The sequence below is a fragment of the Protopterus annectens genome, chromosome 2.part1 (genome assembly GCF_019279795.1).
Source record: "Protopterus annectens isolate FY-2018-M chromosome 2.part1, PAN1.0, whole genome shotgun sequence".
Taxonomy (NCBI): Eukaryota; Metazoa; Chordata; order Ceratodontiformes; family Protopteridae; genus Protopterus; species Protopterus annectens.
This window is the reverse complement of record NC_056729.1, coordinates 942,982,372-943,001,236: the sequence shown is the minus strand read 5'-3', so window position 1 is coordinate 943,001,236 and position 18,865 is coordinate 942,982,372. Positions and strand designations below refer to the sequence as shown.

At 41.3% G+C, this 18,865-nt stretch overlaps 1 protein-coding gene across 1 annotated transcript in view; it reads right to left on the bottom strand.

The window, feature by feature from the left end:
* The window catches only part of LOC122794922 (probable ATP-dependent RNA helicase DDX60), a 2,165,155-nt gene that overhangs the window by 668,757 nt on the left and 1,477,533 nt on the right, over window positions 1-18,865 (bottom strand). Inside the window, exon 32 of the mRNA XM_044063515.1 lies at window positions 4,236-4,436. Within this exon, the coding sequence (XP_043919450.1) occupies window positions 4,236-4,436 (201 nt within the window). The remainder of the gene's footprint in view (window positions 1-4,235; window positions 4,437-18,865) is intronic.

Genomic DNA, 18,865 nt, shown 5'->3' with positions numbered 1-18,865 from the left:
GGCTTGCATAGGCCCTAGGGCCGATAGCCTAGTACCAACCTATGAACCTATGATTACTCCACCTCTAAGATTGTGTGATCTTGGAGTGAGAATATATGGATGCAAGACGTTCCCCTTGCAGAAATGTTTATTTTAATTTTGTGGTGTCATTTGGATAACTACACTTACCATTAAGTACTTGTGCTTATATCTTTTATGAACCGAAGTTAACTGGTTTCAAGCTGATAAGTAAAAGCTCCTGTGTAAGCTCATGCATTTTCAAGTAAACAGAGTCTTATAAAATGCAGAATAAATTAACAGAATGTTATAAAAAGTATAACATAGAATTAAGTGCATATGGTGCAGCTTGAAAGACACAAGTTGCTACACAAGTGAGAAACAAGTTGTTAAGTAAGAACAGGGTAACTTTTTCATTTTATTTTCCTTTTTCCTTTTTGTTTTCTGAATGAATACCAGCTATGGCTAAGATTTGCATGCAAAAAGAATACAAACCATAAATTAAAAACTGACAGAATGACACAATACTGTCAGTAGTGAGTTTGAAAAGTTATCTTTACTCTGATGAAACCTGTCCACAATTTTATTTACTTATCTGTGTCTGTCAATCAAAGTAGTGCACTGCTCCAAAAGGACCTTTAGACCACAAGCAGTCTCTGGTTTTAACTCTGACTCACACAGCAGGAAAAAGTAGGCTGAAGAACTTAAATGCTAGATTATAAAATAAAGCTCATTAATACCTCATAGCTCCAATCTTTAGCACTCACTACCACACTGGCATTCTTAAACAATGAGAACAAAATAAAAGGAAAACAACATGTATCTATATGCTTAGCCGTATGAACTCATTGCAGTCTAACTTGAGAAAGTGATTACTTAACTAGCTGTATTTAATAACACTAAGTAGAAATGGGACTACAAAATATGTAACACTGATTGGACACTCTGTGTTCCAAAGAGCTGTAATAATATACAGACAGAGTATGGTAAAATACCAAGATCACCTACTTATGGCAAGAAATCAGAACACTGTAAGTAAAATCCATTGAAAAAGTCACAGTTTTGACTTCCACTTGCTAACAGTGGTTTCCAAGCATGGTACCCTCAAGTTTTTTGTAGACTACATATTGTCATGATATGTGCTAAATGTTGTTAGAATAGCAGTGATGCAGGAGTTTAGTGTACTTATTAGAAAGTGATAATTATACAATGACCCCCCATTAATATTCAAAAACGTGCACACTGATTGGTCAGCGTGCACGTTGTAAATCAGAGTTATAGTAATGGAAAAAGGTCTGGTCGCCCAGACTTTTTCCATTACTATAACTCTTTTTTTAAGCAACGGAGAATGCAAGATCTCCATTGCTTCACACTGTCTCGCTATGTTAAACAAGTTTAATATAGCGATTCAGCTTTAAAAAAAGCAACGGAGATTCTCCGTTGCCTTTTTTAAAGATATCTCGCTATGTTAAACTCCTTTAACATAGCAAGACAGTTTGTAAAAAGCAACGGAGATCTTGCTTTCTCCTTTGCTTTTTTTAAAACTGTCTCGCTATGTTAAATGGGTTTAACATAGTGAGACAGCTTTAAAAAAAGCAACGGAGATTCTCTGTTGCTTTTTTTAAAGCTGTCTTGCTATGTTAAACCCATTTAACATAGCGAAACAGTTGTAAAAAGCAACGGAGATCTTGCTTTCTCCGTTGTTTTAGCCCACAGCTCTGATGTACTGCGTAGGCATATGCATGCACAGTACATCAGAACTGCCGCAGAATACCAGACAGCTGTGGAAGGGCAGCAAGGAGGCATTATACAATGCTATTATTTAAGAAAAGTAAGTATTGTTTTTCTTAAATAATATCATTGTATAATAGCAATAACCCATGGCCAGGTGTGGGTAATGGTGGATTTATCCACATTCGGTTTGTTTGGTCAATCGGGCTTCACCCTCGTCACCAAATCACACCAACCGTGGGTAAATCTAGCATTATCCACACCCAAGCATGGGTTATTGCTATAATATAGTATCATTACCTTAAGATGTGCTTACAGTTTGTGCTGGTGAAGAGCATGGCACCAGTCTTGAGACAAAGTTGTTCCAAGATGATTTCTAGTTTTAAAATTGCCATGTGAAGGAAAGCGCAGCTCATACTTGGGCAAATGCCTGCTTTAATACTAAAACTAACAGAAGTTCAATTCCACTTACCAATTACACTACACAGCACACAGAGCTAATCAATGACTGTTATAATGTTGATAAAACTTAACATACCCATGTGAAAAAAACACATGCTATTTTTGTCTCATACTGGTAACAGCATACAAAAATAGCATAATTCGTACAAATGAAGTCATTAAATCAAGAAAACAAAATTAATTTTAATCAAAAGAGAGTCAATGTATTTACCGGCAATAGAACTACAAAGTAGATAATCCTACATGCACATTGCCATCTTCAAGCAGTACTTTGAATGTAACACTGCTGTGAGTGAAATGGATAATTTCAGCATAAGTATGTCATAGCTGTCTTTGGTGAACTGCTCAGATTAAAGGTATTGGTATGTTTGTATGACAACTATAAGAATCAATCACAGGAGGTTAGAAAAGACTGGGAACAGAAACTGGATATGCAATTTATAATGGAACAAGGGGAGGATGTAGGTATGACTCCCAGGTATGCAACAAAGTCTAGACGGTTTAGATTTTTTTCTTGGAAGTGCTTGCATAAGTACTTTATACTCCAAGCAGACTCCAACACATTTTTCCTCAGGGAGATGGCAAATGTTGGAAGTGTGATGGAGAAGAGAGGTAAATGGGAACTTATGTTTTGGGAGTGCAATCATTTGACAGAGTTTAAAAATTCTCTGCAAAGTACTCTTGTCAGAAATATCGGGTGAGCAAATGGATATAACTAGGGAAATTTTTTTTTTTTCGGCTGGAGCACAGATCTAAATTGCATAGACACAAAGGCCTTATTAAGTTTAACTCTAATGGCTGCCCAAAAAAACAGTTTCTAGGAAATGGAAATCAAAATCTAAACCAACTGTATTTGAATTAATGAATATTGTACAGAGACAAAGTAACTGAAAGTGAGATACTTAGAAAAGATAATGAACAAATTACATACGAATAAATGGAAATTGTGGGAACAATACATGCAACATAATGTTCCAGAGGAGGAATGTGGTTTAGGGGAAGGCAGGAATAGAGCAATTTATACAATGTTAGACTGATAACATTTTGTTAATATGGTTTATTTCCTCATATATTAATTTATGCATGTTTGACTATGTGCTAACTCATAATTTAATAAAGGTGTTAACAAAGTACTGGTATGCTCATTAATTGTGACACTCATTTGTAATAAGAACATGCAAAATGTACACTCACTTTGAAAGCATTTTTGAAACATTTTGGACTATATTAACATAAAATGGATATATGCAGTTCTCAGGTAAACACAGTGTCCACTGTAAGTCCCAATAAGCAAGAATGTTTCAAGTGTACGTGTATGTGTGTGTGTGTGTGTGTGTGTGTGTTAGATACAGAGCCTTATCTAGGGATAGGAGGGAAGCTTGAATGCCAATACTGCATTTGTAGTCATTGATGAAGTGCATGGGCTGTGTTTTGCTTTAAATGTAGCAAGCAGTTTGCAACATTTTTTTTTCTTTTTTTTTTTTTTTTTTTGGATTCAACTTTGAGTGACTTTTATTTTGCTCCTCAACTTTGAGCTGAGACTGGCTTCTGTACAGGGTGACAGGTGACTTAGCTGCAGTTCTGGTTAGATAGATTATGGATCTGAAATAATTTCTCCAGCAAGAGTTACACAACTTAAGCCAACTTTCAACTTTCAAACATTTGCTGGAGAAACTATGAGTATACAATAAAATAAAAGGAAATGCAAAACATATTAACAGGCAGCCCATTTTATTAGCACAATAATGGCCTTCAGTGTAGGCATTACAAGGAAATAAGCCTTCCAGAGATGGAGAGCACTCTATTTACAGTGTTGGGTCTCACAGGACACCTTGGCAGTGATTGCTTATGCCCATCATACTTGGAATGGCAAAGGGCACTGCAGTAATGACTATAAGCAGGCTTGAGCATTTTTTCATTCTAGATCAACACTATTATTGAAAGAGGAAGCATTTAACTGATAGTTCACCAAAGATGATTTATAACAGCAAAATATTATGTTTGGAACCGTAGATTTTCCAAAAATCAAAAATGTGGTTACCAACCTTTGCTTCAGCATCTGCAATATCATCAGCTTTTGCACCCAGCAGCATAAGACGCAGAATAAGAGTGATGCTTAACGGAAACTGGCCTTTTAGTTTAGGTACATTTGCTCTGATAAGCCTTTCTATTTTGGGTTGAGGGATGTTGTAAAAGTAGACACTGCCTATGAGATCTTGCCCTCTTCTTCCAGCACGTCCAGACATCTGAAAAAAAAAATTCATACAAAAATGCAGAGTTAAAAAAAATAATAATGAAAAAAGAAAACATTTCCAATGTACTCTGAATGGAGTCTTGAATCTAAAGCTAATTAGTATCTTAGTGAAGCATGTTTAGAACTGTAACTTCAGCACTGAAGATTAAGTCAGGATTTAGCTGACTCTTTTGGAGGAAGAAACAGCACATGCATTCTTTAAAAGCAACAAGTGTATTTTTATCATTTTCAATGCACTCTTTATGGAGTCTTTAAAGCTAATTAATATCTTAGTGAAACATGTTTGCAACTGTAACTTCAGCACTGAAGATGTCAAGGGTTAAGCTGACTTTGTTGGAGGAAGAATCTGTACATAATTCTTTAAAAGCAACAAGTGCATTTTTAACAGAACATGTCTGGAAAAAGGAGTTCTGTACTTACCATAATGTGCTACCTGTGTTGTCCATTTTTATTTTTTCTCAACTTGTGGGTTTTGGATCCAACCCTTTGATTCAACTCGGCCGCTTTACAAACCTAGAATTTGAAGTTTGAGCCCCTCCTCTCCAACCCATAATGCTTCATTCCTCCAGATCGAGTTTGCTGCTAAAATATATGCAGGATATATATAAAATTTTAGAAATAATCATACATCCACCATACAGAAAAAAAGGATAGAGAGTGCACAGTTCAAGGGCTCAAAACAGGAACTGTGGTTCCTACTAGTATCTCCATCAGGTCTTTCATAACTATGGAGAGGAGGAAGGAGGGCTGGGAGGTTGACTGAGAATGAAAATGGACAACACAGATGGAATGGTATGGCAAGTACATGACTTCTTTATCTGATATTGTCATTTTCATTCATTCCACAACCTGTGGGACAGAGTCAACCAGTACAACAACCTAGGGTGGACCTCATGAAAGGATATTCCGTGGCACTGCAGAGCCAAAAGCAGCCCTATTCCTGGAGATAATGTCTAGTTTATAATGTGTAATAATAAAGGTTTGAGAATTTGGCCAAGAGGCAACTGCACAAATATCATCAATTGATACTCTTGATCAAAAAGCTTGAGATGTTGCCATGGATGTCATAGAATGAGCTTTGAAACATCTAGGTAAATGATTTGTGGTAAGTGCAATGAACCGCCTGGCGAGTAAAGAGGAGCCTTGGCAACCAGCATCCCCTAGGTATAAAATCTATGTGGAGGATTACTCGCAGGTGAGGGTTAGTTTAGTATGCCTTTGAGTGCCCTTATTTCTGGATCCAGGGCTAATTAAACTTAGGCCCCATGGTTCTTATCAGTGTTTTGGATTAGTCTTTAAAAAGACTGCAGCTAAAAGAGTCTTTAAAAAGACTGTATATCCCAGGCTATTATGCAGGCTAGAGTGTTCTGTTTAGTGGTGCAAATTCTGGCTGCTCTTAATGGATCTTTACAGCTGAAATCTGGGTGTTCCTGGAGTCTTGATAAAGACTGCCCAGATGAAATACAGACGAAATACAGACCAAAAACCAGTCTGAAACCAGCCTGACTTTAATGGCTGGGGTCCTATATTTAGTGGAAAGCAAGTAAAAGAAAAAACAACAATCTCAGTCCTCTTTTTTAAACAAAGCTTTAATGACAAATGACCGCTGCTTAGATGATTAAGTTACATTCAGAATTGACTTGGTTTTATATACAATATAAGTGGGTGTGTACCACTCGGGACCCTTCTATTGGTCTTGGATTGGTGGGTTAAACCTTTGATTACATAGCCAAGGAGGTGGGACTGTCCTGGTGTGCTTGGGGTGGGGATAAGACCAATCTGAGATGCTAACTAATCAGGTTCAAGCAAATTAAGTCACATTTACATACTATACTAAGAATCTGGTGACCAATCAGGTTCAAACAAATTAAGTCACATTTACATACTATAATAAGAATCTGGTGACCAATAAGATTCAAACAAATTAAGTCACATTTACAAACTATACTAAGAATCTGGTATTACAGAGACTGAAGTTCTCGCAGAAAAAAAATGGAAGTTAAAAAGAAAGTAAAAAACAGTGACTGCTTTTGTCCTTAATTGTGGGTGAGGGGGTAGAACAACATCTAAGTTGTGCAGCGCTTTCATGAGAACCTTCTTCAGATTTGCCATTATGGGAAGACTGTCAGTGGAAAACCATTGTGGGAGCAATGGAAACGCAAATATGCAAGATAAAAAAACATGGGAAGCTCCCTGTTTAATAAAGAATAATTTATTCTATATGAAACTTAAAGGTGATCAGAAATCATTCAACGAATCAAAGTGAAAATAAAAATAAAAATAATAAAAATAAAGGCATGCATAATCCCTGCTATAAGAGACACTTTCGCACTCTGGGAGCGTTATATATGATTTTTCTCTAAGAATTAGTTGTCCAGCTTTAAGCAATACTTGGTACAAGGCTATGGCAATGTGACTTAATTTGTGTGAACCTGAGTGGTCACCAGATTCTAAGTATAGTATGTAAATATGACTTGATTTGCTTGAACCTCATTGGTTAACATCTCAGGCTGGTACTATCCCCACCCCTAAGCACACCAGGATGGACTCACCTCCTTGCCTATGTCAATAAAGGTTTAACTCACCAATCCAATACCAATAGGAGGGTCCCGAGTGGTACACATCCACTTATACTGTGTATAAAACAAAATCAACTCTGAAAGTAACTTAATCATCTAAGCAGCACTCATTTGTCACTAAAGCTTTTTGGAAAAAGAGGCTGGAGATTGTTTTTTCTTTTACTTATTTTCCACTGAATATAGGACCCCAGCCTAAGTCAGGCTGTTTTCAGGCTGGTTTTTGGTCTGTATTTTGTCTGTATTTCATCTGGGCAGTCTTTATCAAGACTCCAGGAGCACCCAGATTTCAGCTCTAAAGATCCATTAAGAGCATCCAGAACTGGCACCACTAAACGTAACACTCAAGCCTGCATAAGACCCAGGGAAATACAGCCTTTTTGAAGACTCTTTTAGCTACAGTCTTTTAAAGACTAATCTAAACCATGGATAAGAACCATGGAGCCTGTTTCATTAGCCCAGGATCCAGACAGAAGTGCACTCAAAGGCATCCTAACCCACACCTGCGAGTAATCTTCCACTTAAACATCTAAGAAAAGGAATATCTTTTGAAGAATAAATAAAGGAAATGCAATCTCACAGCCGTTTACCTAGTGTGGATTTGGCAAATGCTGCACCTTTTCTAACATCTGAGAAAGATATGCACAGTTGATCAGATTTCTTGAAAGATTTTTTTCCTGTCCAGATAAAGATGCAACTGCCTAAGAACATCAAGGAGATACAGCATGCATTTTCCCTTGTTTTGAAAATTGGGAAAGAAAAACATTAGGGTAATAGACTGATTGACACTGTTTTCCGCAGCAACTTCAGGTAAAAAAAGATGGATTAGTGCACAAAGATATTCTGTCTTTATGGAAAATTAAATAAAAAGGTTTAGAAGAAAGGGCTTGCAGTTCAGAAACTGTTTTTGCTGAAGTAACAACTACCAAAAAGATGTTTTCCAGGAAATAAACTTCAAATCTACCTTAGCTGCAGGTTTAAAAGGGAGAAGAACTAATGCCTATAAAATCAAAGTTAGGCCCCAAGAAGGAGTTGGATCTTTGAATGGGGGATGAAGTAAAAAGGTACCTCTGAGAAAAGCCTTGCATAGTTTTGACAAAGGTAGAGAGGAAGAGTTCTCTCTGATATGAAAATTTGAAATAGCTGCCAATTTAACTTTAACAGGAGGATAGCTGGCCCCATTTTGGAAAAGGAAAGCCAGGAAATCCAATACTACTGTGAGAGGAGCCGTAAAAGGATCTAGTAGCTTCTGCTGAGCCCAGATGAAAAATATTTTCCATTTGCTCTTGTAGATTTTTCTGGTAGATGTTTTGTGGGAGGAAATGAAAATCTTTTGTACTGGGGATGAAAGCCTGGAATTTCTAGTCATCGCTGGAATTGCAGAAACCATGCAGTCAATTCTAGGCCTTGAAGATCTGGGTAAGTCTACCCTGAGGGATGGGACAGTAGATCTGGAAGTGGTTCCAGTGCACAGGGAGGGCAAATCAAGTGAGACCAAAGGAAAATTAACCAGACTTGGTGAGGCCAAAAAGGAGCAATGAGGATTACTTTGCTCTTTAACTGGTGGGCTTTCTGAAGAAATTTGGGAATCATGGGTAAGCGAGGGAATACATAAAGTAGACTGGGGGGGCAAGCATGGACATTTGAAACATCTCTTGTTAACTGTCCCTGAGGGGGGAATCAAGGCAAAGAATCCACTGCATTTGTTGTTGAGAGGGGAAGCAATGAGATCACAGTCAGGTTCACCCCATTTGAGGAAAATTATGTTTGCCACTGATTGATTCAGAGACCACTCATGAGACATCATGAAACTCTATTGAGCCTGTCTGCTAGAATGTTGTACTCCCCCAGAATGTGCACTGCAGATAGAAAGTTGTTGGTAGATATTGTCCATTGCCACACTGTCACTACTTCTCGACACAGAGGGTAAGATCTGGTTCCTCCTTGCTTGTTAACTTGCCACACTATGGACATATTGACCATCTAAATCACAACAGTCCCTGTAGTGCTTTCAATGCTAGAAGGACCACTCTCATCTCTAGGCTGCTGATATGCAAGTTGGTTTCCCGAGAAGTCCATATGCCTTGGACAGCTCATTCCAGAAAATGCCCCGCATGCCACCTGGGAAGTGTCCATGGTCAGCATGGCATTTACTGGGGGAAGAACAAAGGGACGTCCTTGACTGACTTCTGAGGAGTGAAGCCACCGAAGGAGAGAATCTGCATACACGTGATAGCTTGATCAGTTGGTTTGGTGGGTGACGGTGCAAAGACCATTGGACTGACAATGTCCACTGTAGGATTCTCATGTGCAAGCGTGCTGTAGGTAATAGAGTTATCATGGCAGCCACTGAGCCTAATGCCCTGAGAACTAATTTTGCTGGAGGGGCTGGAATTGCTAGGATCTGTGAGATATGCTGCCTCAGGGTCAAAACTCAGTCTGGAGGGGAAAGGAGATCCAAACAACCTACCTAGACCTCACAAAGGCTTTCGACACCATTCCCCATTCTAGTATTATAGACAAGCTCACCAGCTTGAACATAAACCCCTATGTCACGAGATGGGTTGCCAACTGGCTCATGGATAGAACCCACATGGTGAGAGTTGCAGGCTCTATGGCCGACTCTAAACCAGTTACAAGTGGCGTCCCCAGGGCTCAGTCCAAGGACCCCTCCTGTTCGGTATATACTTCTCAGAGGTACAGGCAATCATAGGAGGAATATGGCTGACCAAGTTCGCAGACGACTGCAAACTAGGGGCCATAATTGATTCTCTGGCTGATACAGAAACCCTTCAGATGGGTCTCACTGAGATGGATACCTGGTGTCAAAATCATGGCCTCAAGCTAAATGCCAAAAAGTGCATAGTCATCCCCTTTGGAAAAAACAAAATACCCACAAACTACCACATACGTGGTAGTCCCCTAAATACAGAAAATATAATAAGGGATCTAGGGACCCAAGTAGATAGTAATCTCTCCTTTGATAATCATATTGCCAAGGTGGTTAGAAAATCCTTCTATGTGGCCCATCTAATCACAAAAGGGTTCCCATCTAAAACAAAAGAGGTTATTGTGCCCCTCTACTCATCACTCATTAGACCCACCATAGAATACAATGCTAATGGGATGTACCTTACAAGACACCTGCAACAGCTGGAAAGGCCACATAAGTACCTCACCAAGAGGATTACTGGCCTCAAACCGATGCCCTATGCAGCCGGACTCAAGAAAGTCCAGCTGTACTCAGTTGCATACCGCTTACTCAGAGGTGATCTCTGCCTGACCCACAAGGCCATGTTCAACCCAGAATTGATGGACATGCTCCACCTAAAAAAAAAAACAAATCCAAGAGAGCCACACGCTCTAGAGATATAAACCTCACCACAAAGATAAATAGGACATGCTGGAGGGATAGATTCCTATCCCAGAGATTCCCCATGCTTTGGAACAGGATTCCAATATACATCAGGCAGAGTCCCTCACTAACACTCTTCAAGAGAAACCTTGACGGGTGGATGGGGAGCAGAAAATTTACCCCGGGGATCACTGCACTGGCTCTGCTGGACAGTGGCACAGGGAACTAATGGCTCTGCTGGACAGTGGTGTAGGGAACTGATGGCTCTGCTGGACAGAGGCACAGGGAACTAATCTAAGGGGGTGGCGAAAGCCAACACATTCTGGCTAGGCTTATAAATGCCCTTTGGCAAATAGCCTAGTACTTACCTATGAACCTATGGAAGTTGGTAGGCCATAGTTTTGATTGTGTCCAAATCTGCTCCAATAAAGTTTATCAATTGAACAGGTACTAACTGTGATTTTTGCATGCTGACAGTTAATATCAAGAGTAGCAGCTAGTTGCAACAGGTAGTCCCTGGCTTAAATGAGTAGATGCCTGGTCAGACCAGTTAGGATCCCGTCATCCACATAAAGAAGCACATGGAATCCCTACAGTCTGAGATGAGCTGCAACTACTACCATGCATTTGGTGAACACCCTGGGAACTGTGGTGAGACCAAACAGGAGCACTCTAAATTGGTAATGGCTGGTTCCCAGCCTGAAGTGAAGATACCATCTGAAGCACCCTTCCATTTTAATTTGGTAGTATGACTCCTTCAGGTCTGTCAAGCACATCTAGTTGTCCATCTTCAGAAGAGATAGGCTGGACTGGATTGTAACCATCCTGAATTTCATGTTCTTCACTAATTTGCTCATAGATGTCAGACCCAAAACTGACGTTGGCTCCCCTGTTTTTTCTGGTGCTAAAAATAACCTTGAGTAGATGCCTTATCCGACTTGGCTGGGAGGGGAGCAGCTTTATAATTTCTACAGCTGCTGCCTCCCTCTGATTGGGTGGCACATCAGGGAGGTAAGTCTTTGGTTTGGGGAGATTTAAAAAGAGAATGGACTATCATCTGGATACAATCCTTTGCACCCATTGGCCATTTGTGATAGCTATCCAGACTTCTGGATGCAAGGATAAGCTCCCCCAACTGCCTCTAGAGAAGGGCAGCCAAGTAACTTTTTAGGGTCTCTGAAAGGGTCTGTCCAAAAAAGAATCTGGAGACCCTTGATTTTGTGGACCCTTCTGCCATGGAGGTGGCGTCTATCACTATAATTGTTTCCCCCCTCTGCCCCTGGAGGAAGATTCCTGAAAATGACCCTGAAACTTCTTGAACCACTAGTTTTTACCACCCTGCGGATTCCTGGAGAAGGATCTTTGTGGGGTAGAAAAATGGATTCCGATGCCAGACAAGATCTTTCCATCTTTCTTGCTACTAGTGAGTGTGTCTTTGATGGTGGGGCCAAACAATGATGAACCATCAAAAGGTGCATTGACAAATGACATCTTGAAAGGTTCCACAAAGTCACATAACAGCATCCAGGCATGATGCATAATGGTAATGCTGGAACTGGCAGCCCTTGAGGTGCTTTCTGCAGTGTGGGAAATCAACCTCATGGTCAACTTGGATATCAATTGAAGAGTGGTCATTCTAGAAGAAAAGATTTTCTGTTCCTCATCAGACATGTACTCAGGGACTGAGCTAGAGAGTTCCTTGATTAAGTCCTTCAGTAGCCTGGTAAAGTGAGATAAATAGTTTAGCACTGGTAGAGCGAATGTGGCCAAAGCATAAACTCTTTTTCCAAATCTGTCCAAAGCCCTAAACTCCCTGTTAGGGGGATGGACAGTGGATCTTTTCTGAGCTGGCTCCTTTTTGGTGGCTGTGGTAACAACCATGGCATCTACTGGGATCCCTTTGGTCCAGTGCAATTTGACTATAGGGGCACTGAGTATCTTACCTGCCTGGCTGGATATGGGCTTTCCAGTATCTGGTTCCATCCATGCTCTGGTAGACACTAAATCAATATCAATAAGTGCATCTGCATGGACACCCAGGATGTAGAAAGGCCAGCGCCAAAAGCCTCCAAAAACACTGCCCCCTCTGGGTTAGGGTTTTGGGAAGATCATCCACCTTTCTCATGGAGGGTAGAGATCTTGGGGACCCCTCACCTTCCTTGAAGTCAGTGTCAGTTATGACCAATTCCAGAGGGTAATCTAAGTATGTCCTTTTACACTTCTTTTTCTGGGGGACCTCCCCAGTGGGAGGTATTAGAAGAAATTTGGATTTTCACAGTTGGAAAAGATTGCAGACTTTCTTAGACTCTCTGTCCCAGTGGTAATCATGAGATCTCAGTCTCAGTTTTCATGGGGAAGTGGGGATCAGATCTGACAGTGTGAGAACTGGGAATCCCCTAGGCTGGGACAGGACCCTCTCCACCACCTCGAATGCAGATGGGTTAGAAGGACCCAAGAGTTGTCCCTTTGGAGTCGAAGCTGCTGGGGCAGATTTCTCCAGAGCCCCCTGCAATCCTCGTCTCCGAAGGGGGAGTCTGCACAGAGCTGTAGAATACCAAGGCTCTGAGGGGAAGCAACAGCTCTTAAAACTTCAGAGTCAAAGTAAGCCCCGTGAACTCAACTTCTAGGCTTCAGATTTGAGAAGCACTGGGCCCCAATGCTGTTGGAGCCTAGCATGACAGGGAGATGGTTGGACTCAAAGTAATGACAACTACCACATCCAATGTGGTTCTTGGGGACACTGGATTTGACTACAAAGCAGGTGGTCAGATCAGAGAAGGAGCTACAGGAAAGAAGGGAGAATGTCTGCTCATGGGTCCGGGAGGGGACAGAGCTGACAAAACCGCCATCTGGATCTGTGTCTTGAGAAACTGTCTCCTCAGTCTGTCCATCTCATGCTCGGACACGCTCCTGGAAGACAAGATAGAACAGGTAGATGGTGGTGGCCTGGACACTCTTTTGAGAGGTCTCATTGAGAGGAGATCACTGCACTGAGACAGCAAGCCCCAAAGTAATGGGAGGAGCACAGGAAGCTGAAGGAAAAGAGACCAGCACTGTCGGATCCGAAGGTGTCAAATCTGAGGTTTTTGGAGCCTTTTTTCGTGGTTTAGAGCTTGAGGAGGTTCTTTCTGGGGAACGTTTCCTATGTTCCCGGGCCTCCTAATGTTTCTTTATGGGGGTTTGAGCCCCAGAAATGGAAAGCACAGAAAGAGTAGGAGAAGGAAGCAAGCCCTTTAAAATGAGATTGTTCCTGCAGTCCACCAGTGCCTGTGGATTAAACCCTTTGAAAATGTCACAAGAACTGTCCAAGTGTGCTGGGCCTAGAAAGTAAATGCACTCCCTGTTGTCATCAGATAAGGGAATCTTGTGTCCACAGGGATAAAACAAAAATCTACCTTCATTTTAAAGATAAGTGAGAGAAGAGAAGGAGGAATGCAACTGAATGAGAGAAAATCACGGGAAATTTTAGCTAGACCGAAAACTCCTTTTTTTTTTTTTTTTTAATTAATTAAGATTTAAGAGGTAAAAGTGGGAGGAGAGGACAGAACAAAAAAAAAAAAAAAAAAAAAACAAGAAAACCACAGCTCAAGGCCAACTTACGACTTAGAGAAAAACTTTTGTTAAGAGTTGTCAGAGCAGCGAAATCTCGATGCTTTCCGGATGAGCAGCAAAGAAGATCTGAGGTAATTTGGGGGAATGAGGCATTATGGGTTGGAGGGAAGGTGCTTGAGCTTCAAATCCTAAGATTGTAAAGCAGTTGAGTCAGATCTGAGGGTTGGATCTGACACCCACATGTATGAAAATGACAACATCTGATCTGGAGTTCATTCTTATGAATAACACTGATGAAAACAAACTTAGACTAATCACTACTTAGTTCAGTTCAGTATAAGCAGGTACCAGAAATAAACCATACATGTATGCTTTATTTTAATTTATCATTTGTTGACCAGGTTTGTCACACTAGACTATTGGCCCCTTTTCAGAAGGACCTGAGGTGGTATTTGTACTACTAGGGGAAATTTGGCCAGGACTTCGGTGGACTTCCCTTACTCACTACAGTAATTGTGAAGGGTATCACCAGTGATTATGAGTACACATCCTAGTTCAGTGGCAGCTGGGAGGATGTTTGTGCTTCTGGAGACCAGACGTGAGGGAATAGAGGTGAGTTCTGGCTCAGAAGATGGTGTTATTGTTGATTCGGAGATTTTGTTTCAGCAAAACCATTTCATACAGTCAAAGGAATAAGTTAATGAATGTGTTGTTGCTGGATGATATATTACAACAAATAATTGTTCACAGTGAACCTGAGAATGGAGGTGAAGCATCATGGGGAGAGATAATGGAAAATATGGGAAGAGGAGGCAGCAGAAGTAATAGAAGGAGCTAAAGGAGGGGAAAAGAAGAACACTTATGCCAATATGGTGACAAGCACATTCAGAGATAAAAGAAATGAATCAGAAAATGTAAATAAAAGAAAACTGGTGGTAAGGCTGCAAAGCAAGTTTGAAGCTCCGTTAAACAGGTACATAGTATGGGATAGCAATTCAAGAGGTAAGAGCATTTATTCTTATAAATAGACTTTCTGTATCATTATATTTGAGACTGTGCAAGGGATGGAGAACTTTATTAAGTGCATTTGAAAAAAAGAAAAATTAAAATCCATGGAATGAGTATATTACAAAAACTGCCTTCAGAGACACAAAGGAAAAGTTATACATTCAGTTTTGAACACAGATTGAAAGAGAAAGTTTAAATGGCATTTGTAAAGAAGTGTAGGATACTGAAAAAGTTTATGATGGTAGGAGTTGTTTATGGGCTGAAGGATGGAAAGTACAGTTGTGTACGCTTACCATAAATGTAGATGCTCGAGTGTATTCACTGTTGCAGTCATTCCATTTGGGTAATCCTGCTGGCAGGTTGCCCTCAGCCGGCCTGAACTCCAAAGTCTTGGGTCCTGCATCGGCTGCTATCACCCCTTCCCTGACGTCAGGTCGTCAGGGGTAAAAAAGAAGCAGCCAATGCCATTTTCTTCAGTTTTTCTTGCCCCAGATGTCAGGTGCCCCCAAAAAGGGTAGCCAAACATTATATATATATTCAGAAATACATCAATATAAATTTTACCTTCGTCTACAAGCAAATACATCACATAAGTAGTATAAATCAGAGAAGGAAAGATAAGATCCAAAAGAAAAAAGGGGGAAGGCAGGTGGGTAACCTGGACTGCAACAGTGAAAACACTTGAACATCTACATTTATGGTAAGTGTACACAACTGTACTATGTTCTTCGTGTTTCACTGTTGCAGTCATTACATTTGGGTAGAGTCCCAAAGCTGTGGTTGGGAGGCTGGAACTAGATAGCAGTAGGAGCGGCTATGAGGCCCTACAGAACTGCAGTGGCAAAGCCTGCCCTGGATTTAGAGTAGAGTGCCAGATGATAATGCTTTGTAAAGGTGTGCACTGAACTCCAAGTAGCCGCCTCTAAAAGGTCTTTGGTTGGTACTCCCCTGAGAAAGGCTGCTGAGGTGGCTGCAGCTCTGGTGGAATGAGGCCTAATGCCCTTAGGCACTGGCTTGCCATGGTGTAAGTAGCAGAAACGAATGCAGTGGCCTAACCACTTAGAAATAGTCTGCTTTGAGATAGGCTTTCCTTGTGATCCTGCAGCATATGCCACTAGTAATTGCTCTGTCTTCCTGAAAGCTTTGGTTCTGTCCAAAGAATGCAGAATTCTCTCCCCCTTGTTCTATGGATTTGGGTAAAAGGTTGGCAGATGGATGGTTTGGTTAAGAGCCACACTAGACACTACTTTAGGCATAAATGTTGGGTTTGTCCTCAGGGAGACGCTGTCTGGATGAAAAATGATGAAAGGTTCCACAGCCATGAGCACCTGTAGCTCTGAAACTCACCTTGCAGAAGTAATTGCTAAGAGCAGAGCTATTTTCCAAGATAAAAACTTCATATCAGCTGTAGCACCTGGCTCAAAAGGAGGCAGGGTGAGCTTTTCCAAGACATAGTTGAGGTCCCATGCAGGTATTGGTAGTCTTCTTGGGGACCTTACATTTTTGGCTCCTCTGAGGTACTGCCTTAATAAAGGGTGAGAAAAAAGTGGTGGCTCTGTATTGTAATGAGCCAAAATGGCACAGGCATGAATTTTAATTGATGAAAAAGAAAGGCCTTTGTCCAGTATCTCAGTTAAGTATTGCAAAATCTGAGGAATATTTGGTATCGCTGTATCAGTTCCTTGTGCCTGGTTCCAGGCACAGAATCTCTTCCATTTTCCAACATTAGACTTTCTAGTACTAGACCTTCTGGCCTCAAGAATGACATCCATCACAGCTTTACTGAGAGGTGTTTTTTGTATGTCTACATTATCCACCATGCTGCCAAGTTTAATGTCCTTAGTTGGTTGTGCATGATCTGATAATTTTGCTGGGACAGTAGTCGAGGTATTTGAGGTAAGGTCCAAGCCGGGTATAGAGATAACTTCCTTAGTACTGGATACCAGTACTGGCGTGGCCAGTCTGGGGCAATCAGTATCATCTTTGGCTTTTCCTGTCTGACCTTTAGGAGCACCTTGTGGAGGAGAGGCAGTGGAGGAAAGGCATATACTGATAGGTTTTTCCAGCTGAAAGATAGGGCGTCCACTTTCCATGCTTGTCTGTGATAAGTCCTTGTGCAGAATCTTTTTAGGGAGGCAAATAGATCTATGTCTGGGCATCCCCATTTCCTTGTTATCATGCTGAAGACTTGTGGATCCAGCTTCCACTTGTGGGGATCCATGAGGTTTCTGCTTAGTTCGTCTGCCAGAGTATTTTCCTTTCCTGGCAGGAATTGTGCCTGCAGATGCACTTGGTAAGTCAAAGCTGTGTCCCACAAGGTCATGGCTAGTCTGCAAAGGGGGTAAGAATGTGTGCCCCCCTGCTTGTTTATATACCACATGACCATGGTTTTGTCTGTCTTTATCAGTAGTTGTCCCGGATGAAGTAGGTCCTTGAAGGCTGTCAGGACATTTTGAACAGCTAACATCTCTTTTTGATTGATATGTAGATGCATTTGGTTTGAGGACCATGTGCCCTGAATGCCTCTTCCTGCCATGTGGGCTCCCCAGGCATAATCTGATGTATCCATTGTTAGTGTCTGCCTGGCTGGAGGTAATGTAAATGGTTGTCCCTTGTTCTGGTGACAAGCATTTACCCACCATCGAAACTCCTGCTGCAGGCAGGGAATGAGAGTAATGACTGTTTCCAGGCTGTGGCAATGTTGAGTCCAAACACTTTTTACGTACCATTGAAGTTTCCTCATATGCAGTCTTGCATATGGAATTAGTAGGATGCAGGATGCCATGAAGCCCAAAGCCTGCAGAATTTTTCTTGCAGATAATTGGGCCTTTGTTGCCAACATTTTGAAATAGGTAGTCAGTTGCCTTTGCTTGTCTGGCATGAGATAAGCCATCTGGGCAGTTGTATTCAAGCTTGCACCCAGGAATGTTATCTCTTGTGAGGGTACTAGTTTTGATTTCTTTTTGTTGACTGTGTACCCTAGGCATGTTAGAAGTCTTTTCACAAACGCCAGATGTTGAAGAAGAATGTCCTTGTTCTCTGCTTGAATGAGACAGTCGTCCAAGTAAGGATATATTTGTATTCCTCTTTGACTGCAGAATGCAATTACTGGTGTCAGGCACTTTGTAAAGACCCTGGGAGCAGTAGATAAGCCAAAGGGTAGTGCAGAGAATTGGTAATGCATTGAACTAGCCTTGAATCTTAGGTATCGTCTGCAACATTGTCTGATTGGAACATGCAGGTATGCCTGTTTTAGGTCTAAGGTCACAAGCCAAGCATTCTTGCCCAACATGGGCAGAAGCTGCTGCAAAGTCAACATTTTGAATTTTGGAATTTCCAGGAAAGTGTTCAGAATAGATAGGTCCAGTATCGGCCTCCAGGCCTTGTCCTTTCTGGGTACCAAGAACAGTCTTGAGTAAAATCCTTGTCCTTGCTCTTGCTCTGGTACTTGTTGAATAGCCCCCATGTCCATGAGGGATGAGACTTGTTTTTGTGCCTCTGCCTATTGATTTTTTGGCAGATCTGGCCAGCCGTTTACCTTTGGCATAGTATGGAAATGGAACTTGTATCCTTGTAACACTATGTTTAGAACCCACTTGTCCTGGGTTATGATGTGCCAATTTTGAGCAAAAAGTGCTAATTTTCCTCCTAAGGGTGCTGTCAGAAGATAAATGCTTGGTGCAGGCAGGGGGAAGCCATTGGGACTATGTTTGTGTTCTGTCTTCTCCAGCTTTGGAGGTAGAACCACCCCATTGCTTGGGCCTATAAGAACCTTGCGCCTGGGATCTGCCTCTAGGACGTCTGGATCTACCCCTCTGAGGACTGTCTGACACAGGAAAGGACCAATTTTTTGTAGGCCAGTGTCTACTAAACCTGGGTGGCTGTACTTGTAAAAATTCTTTGACAGTTTGCATAGATTTCGCTTTGTCC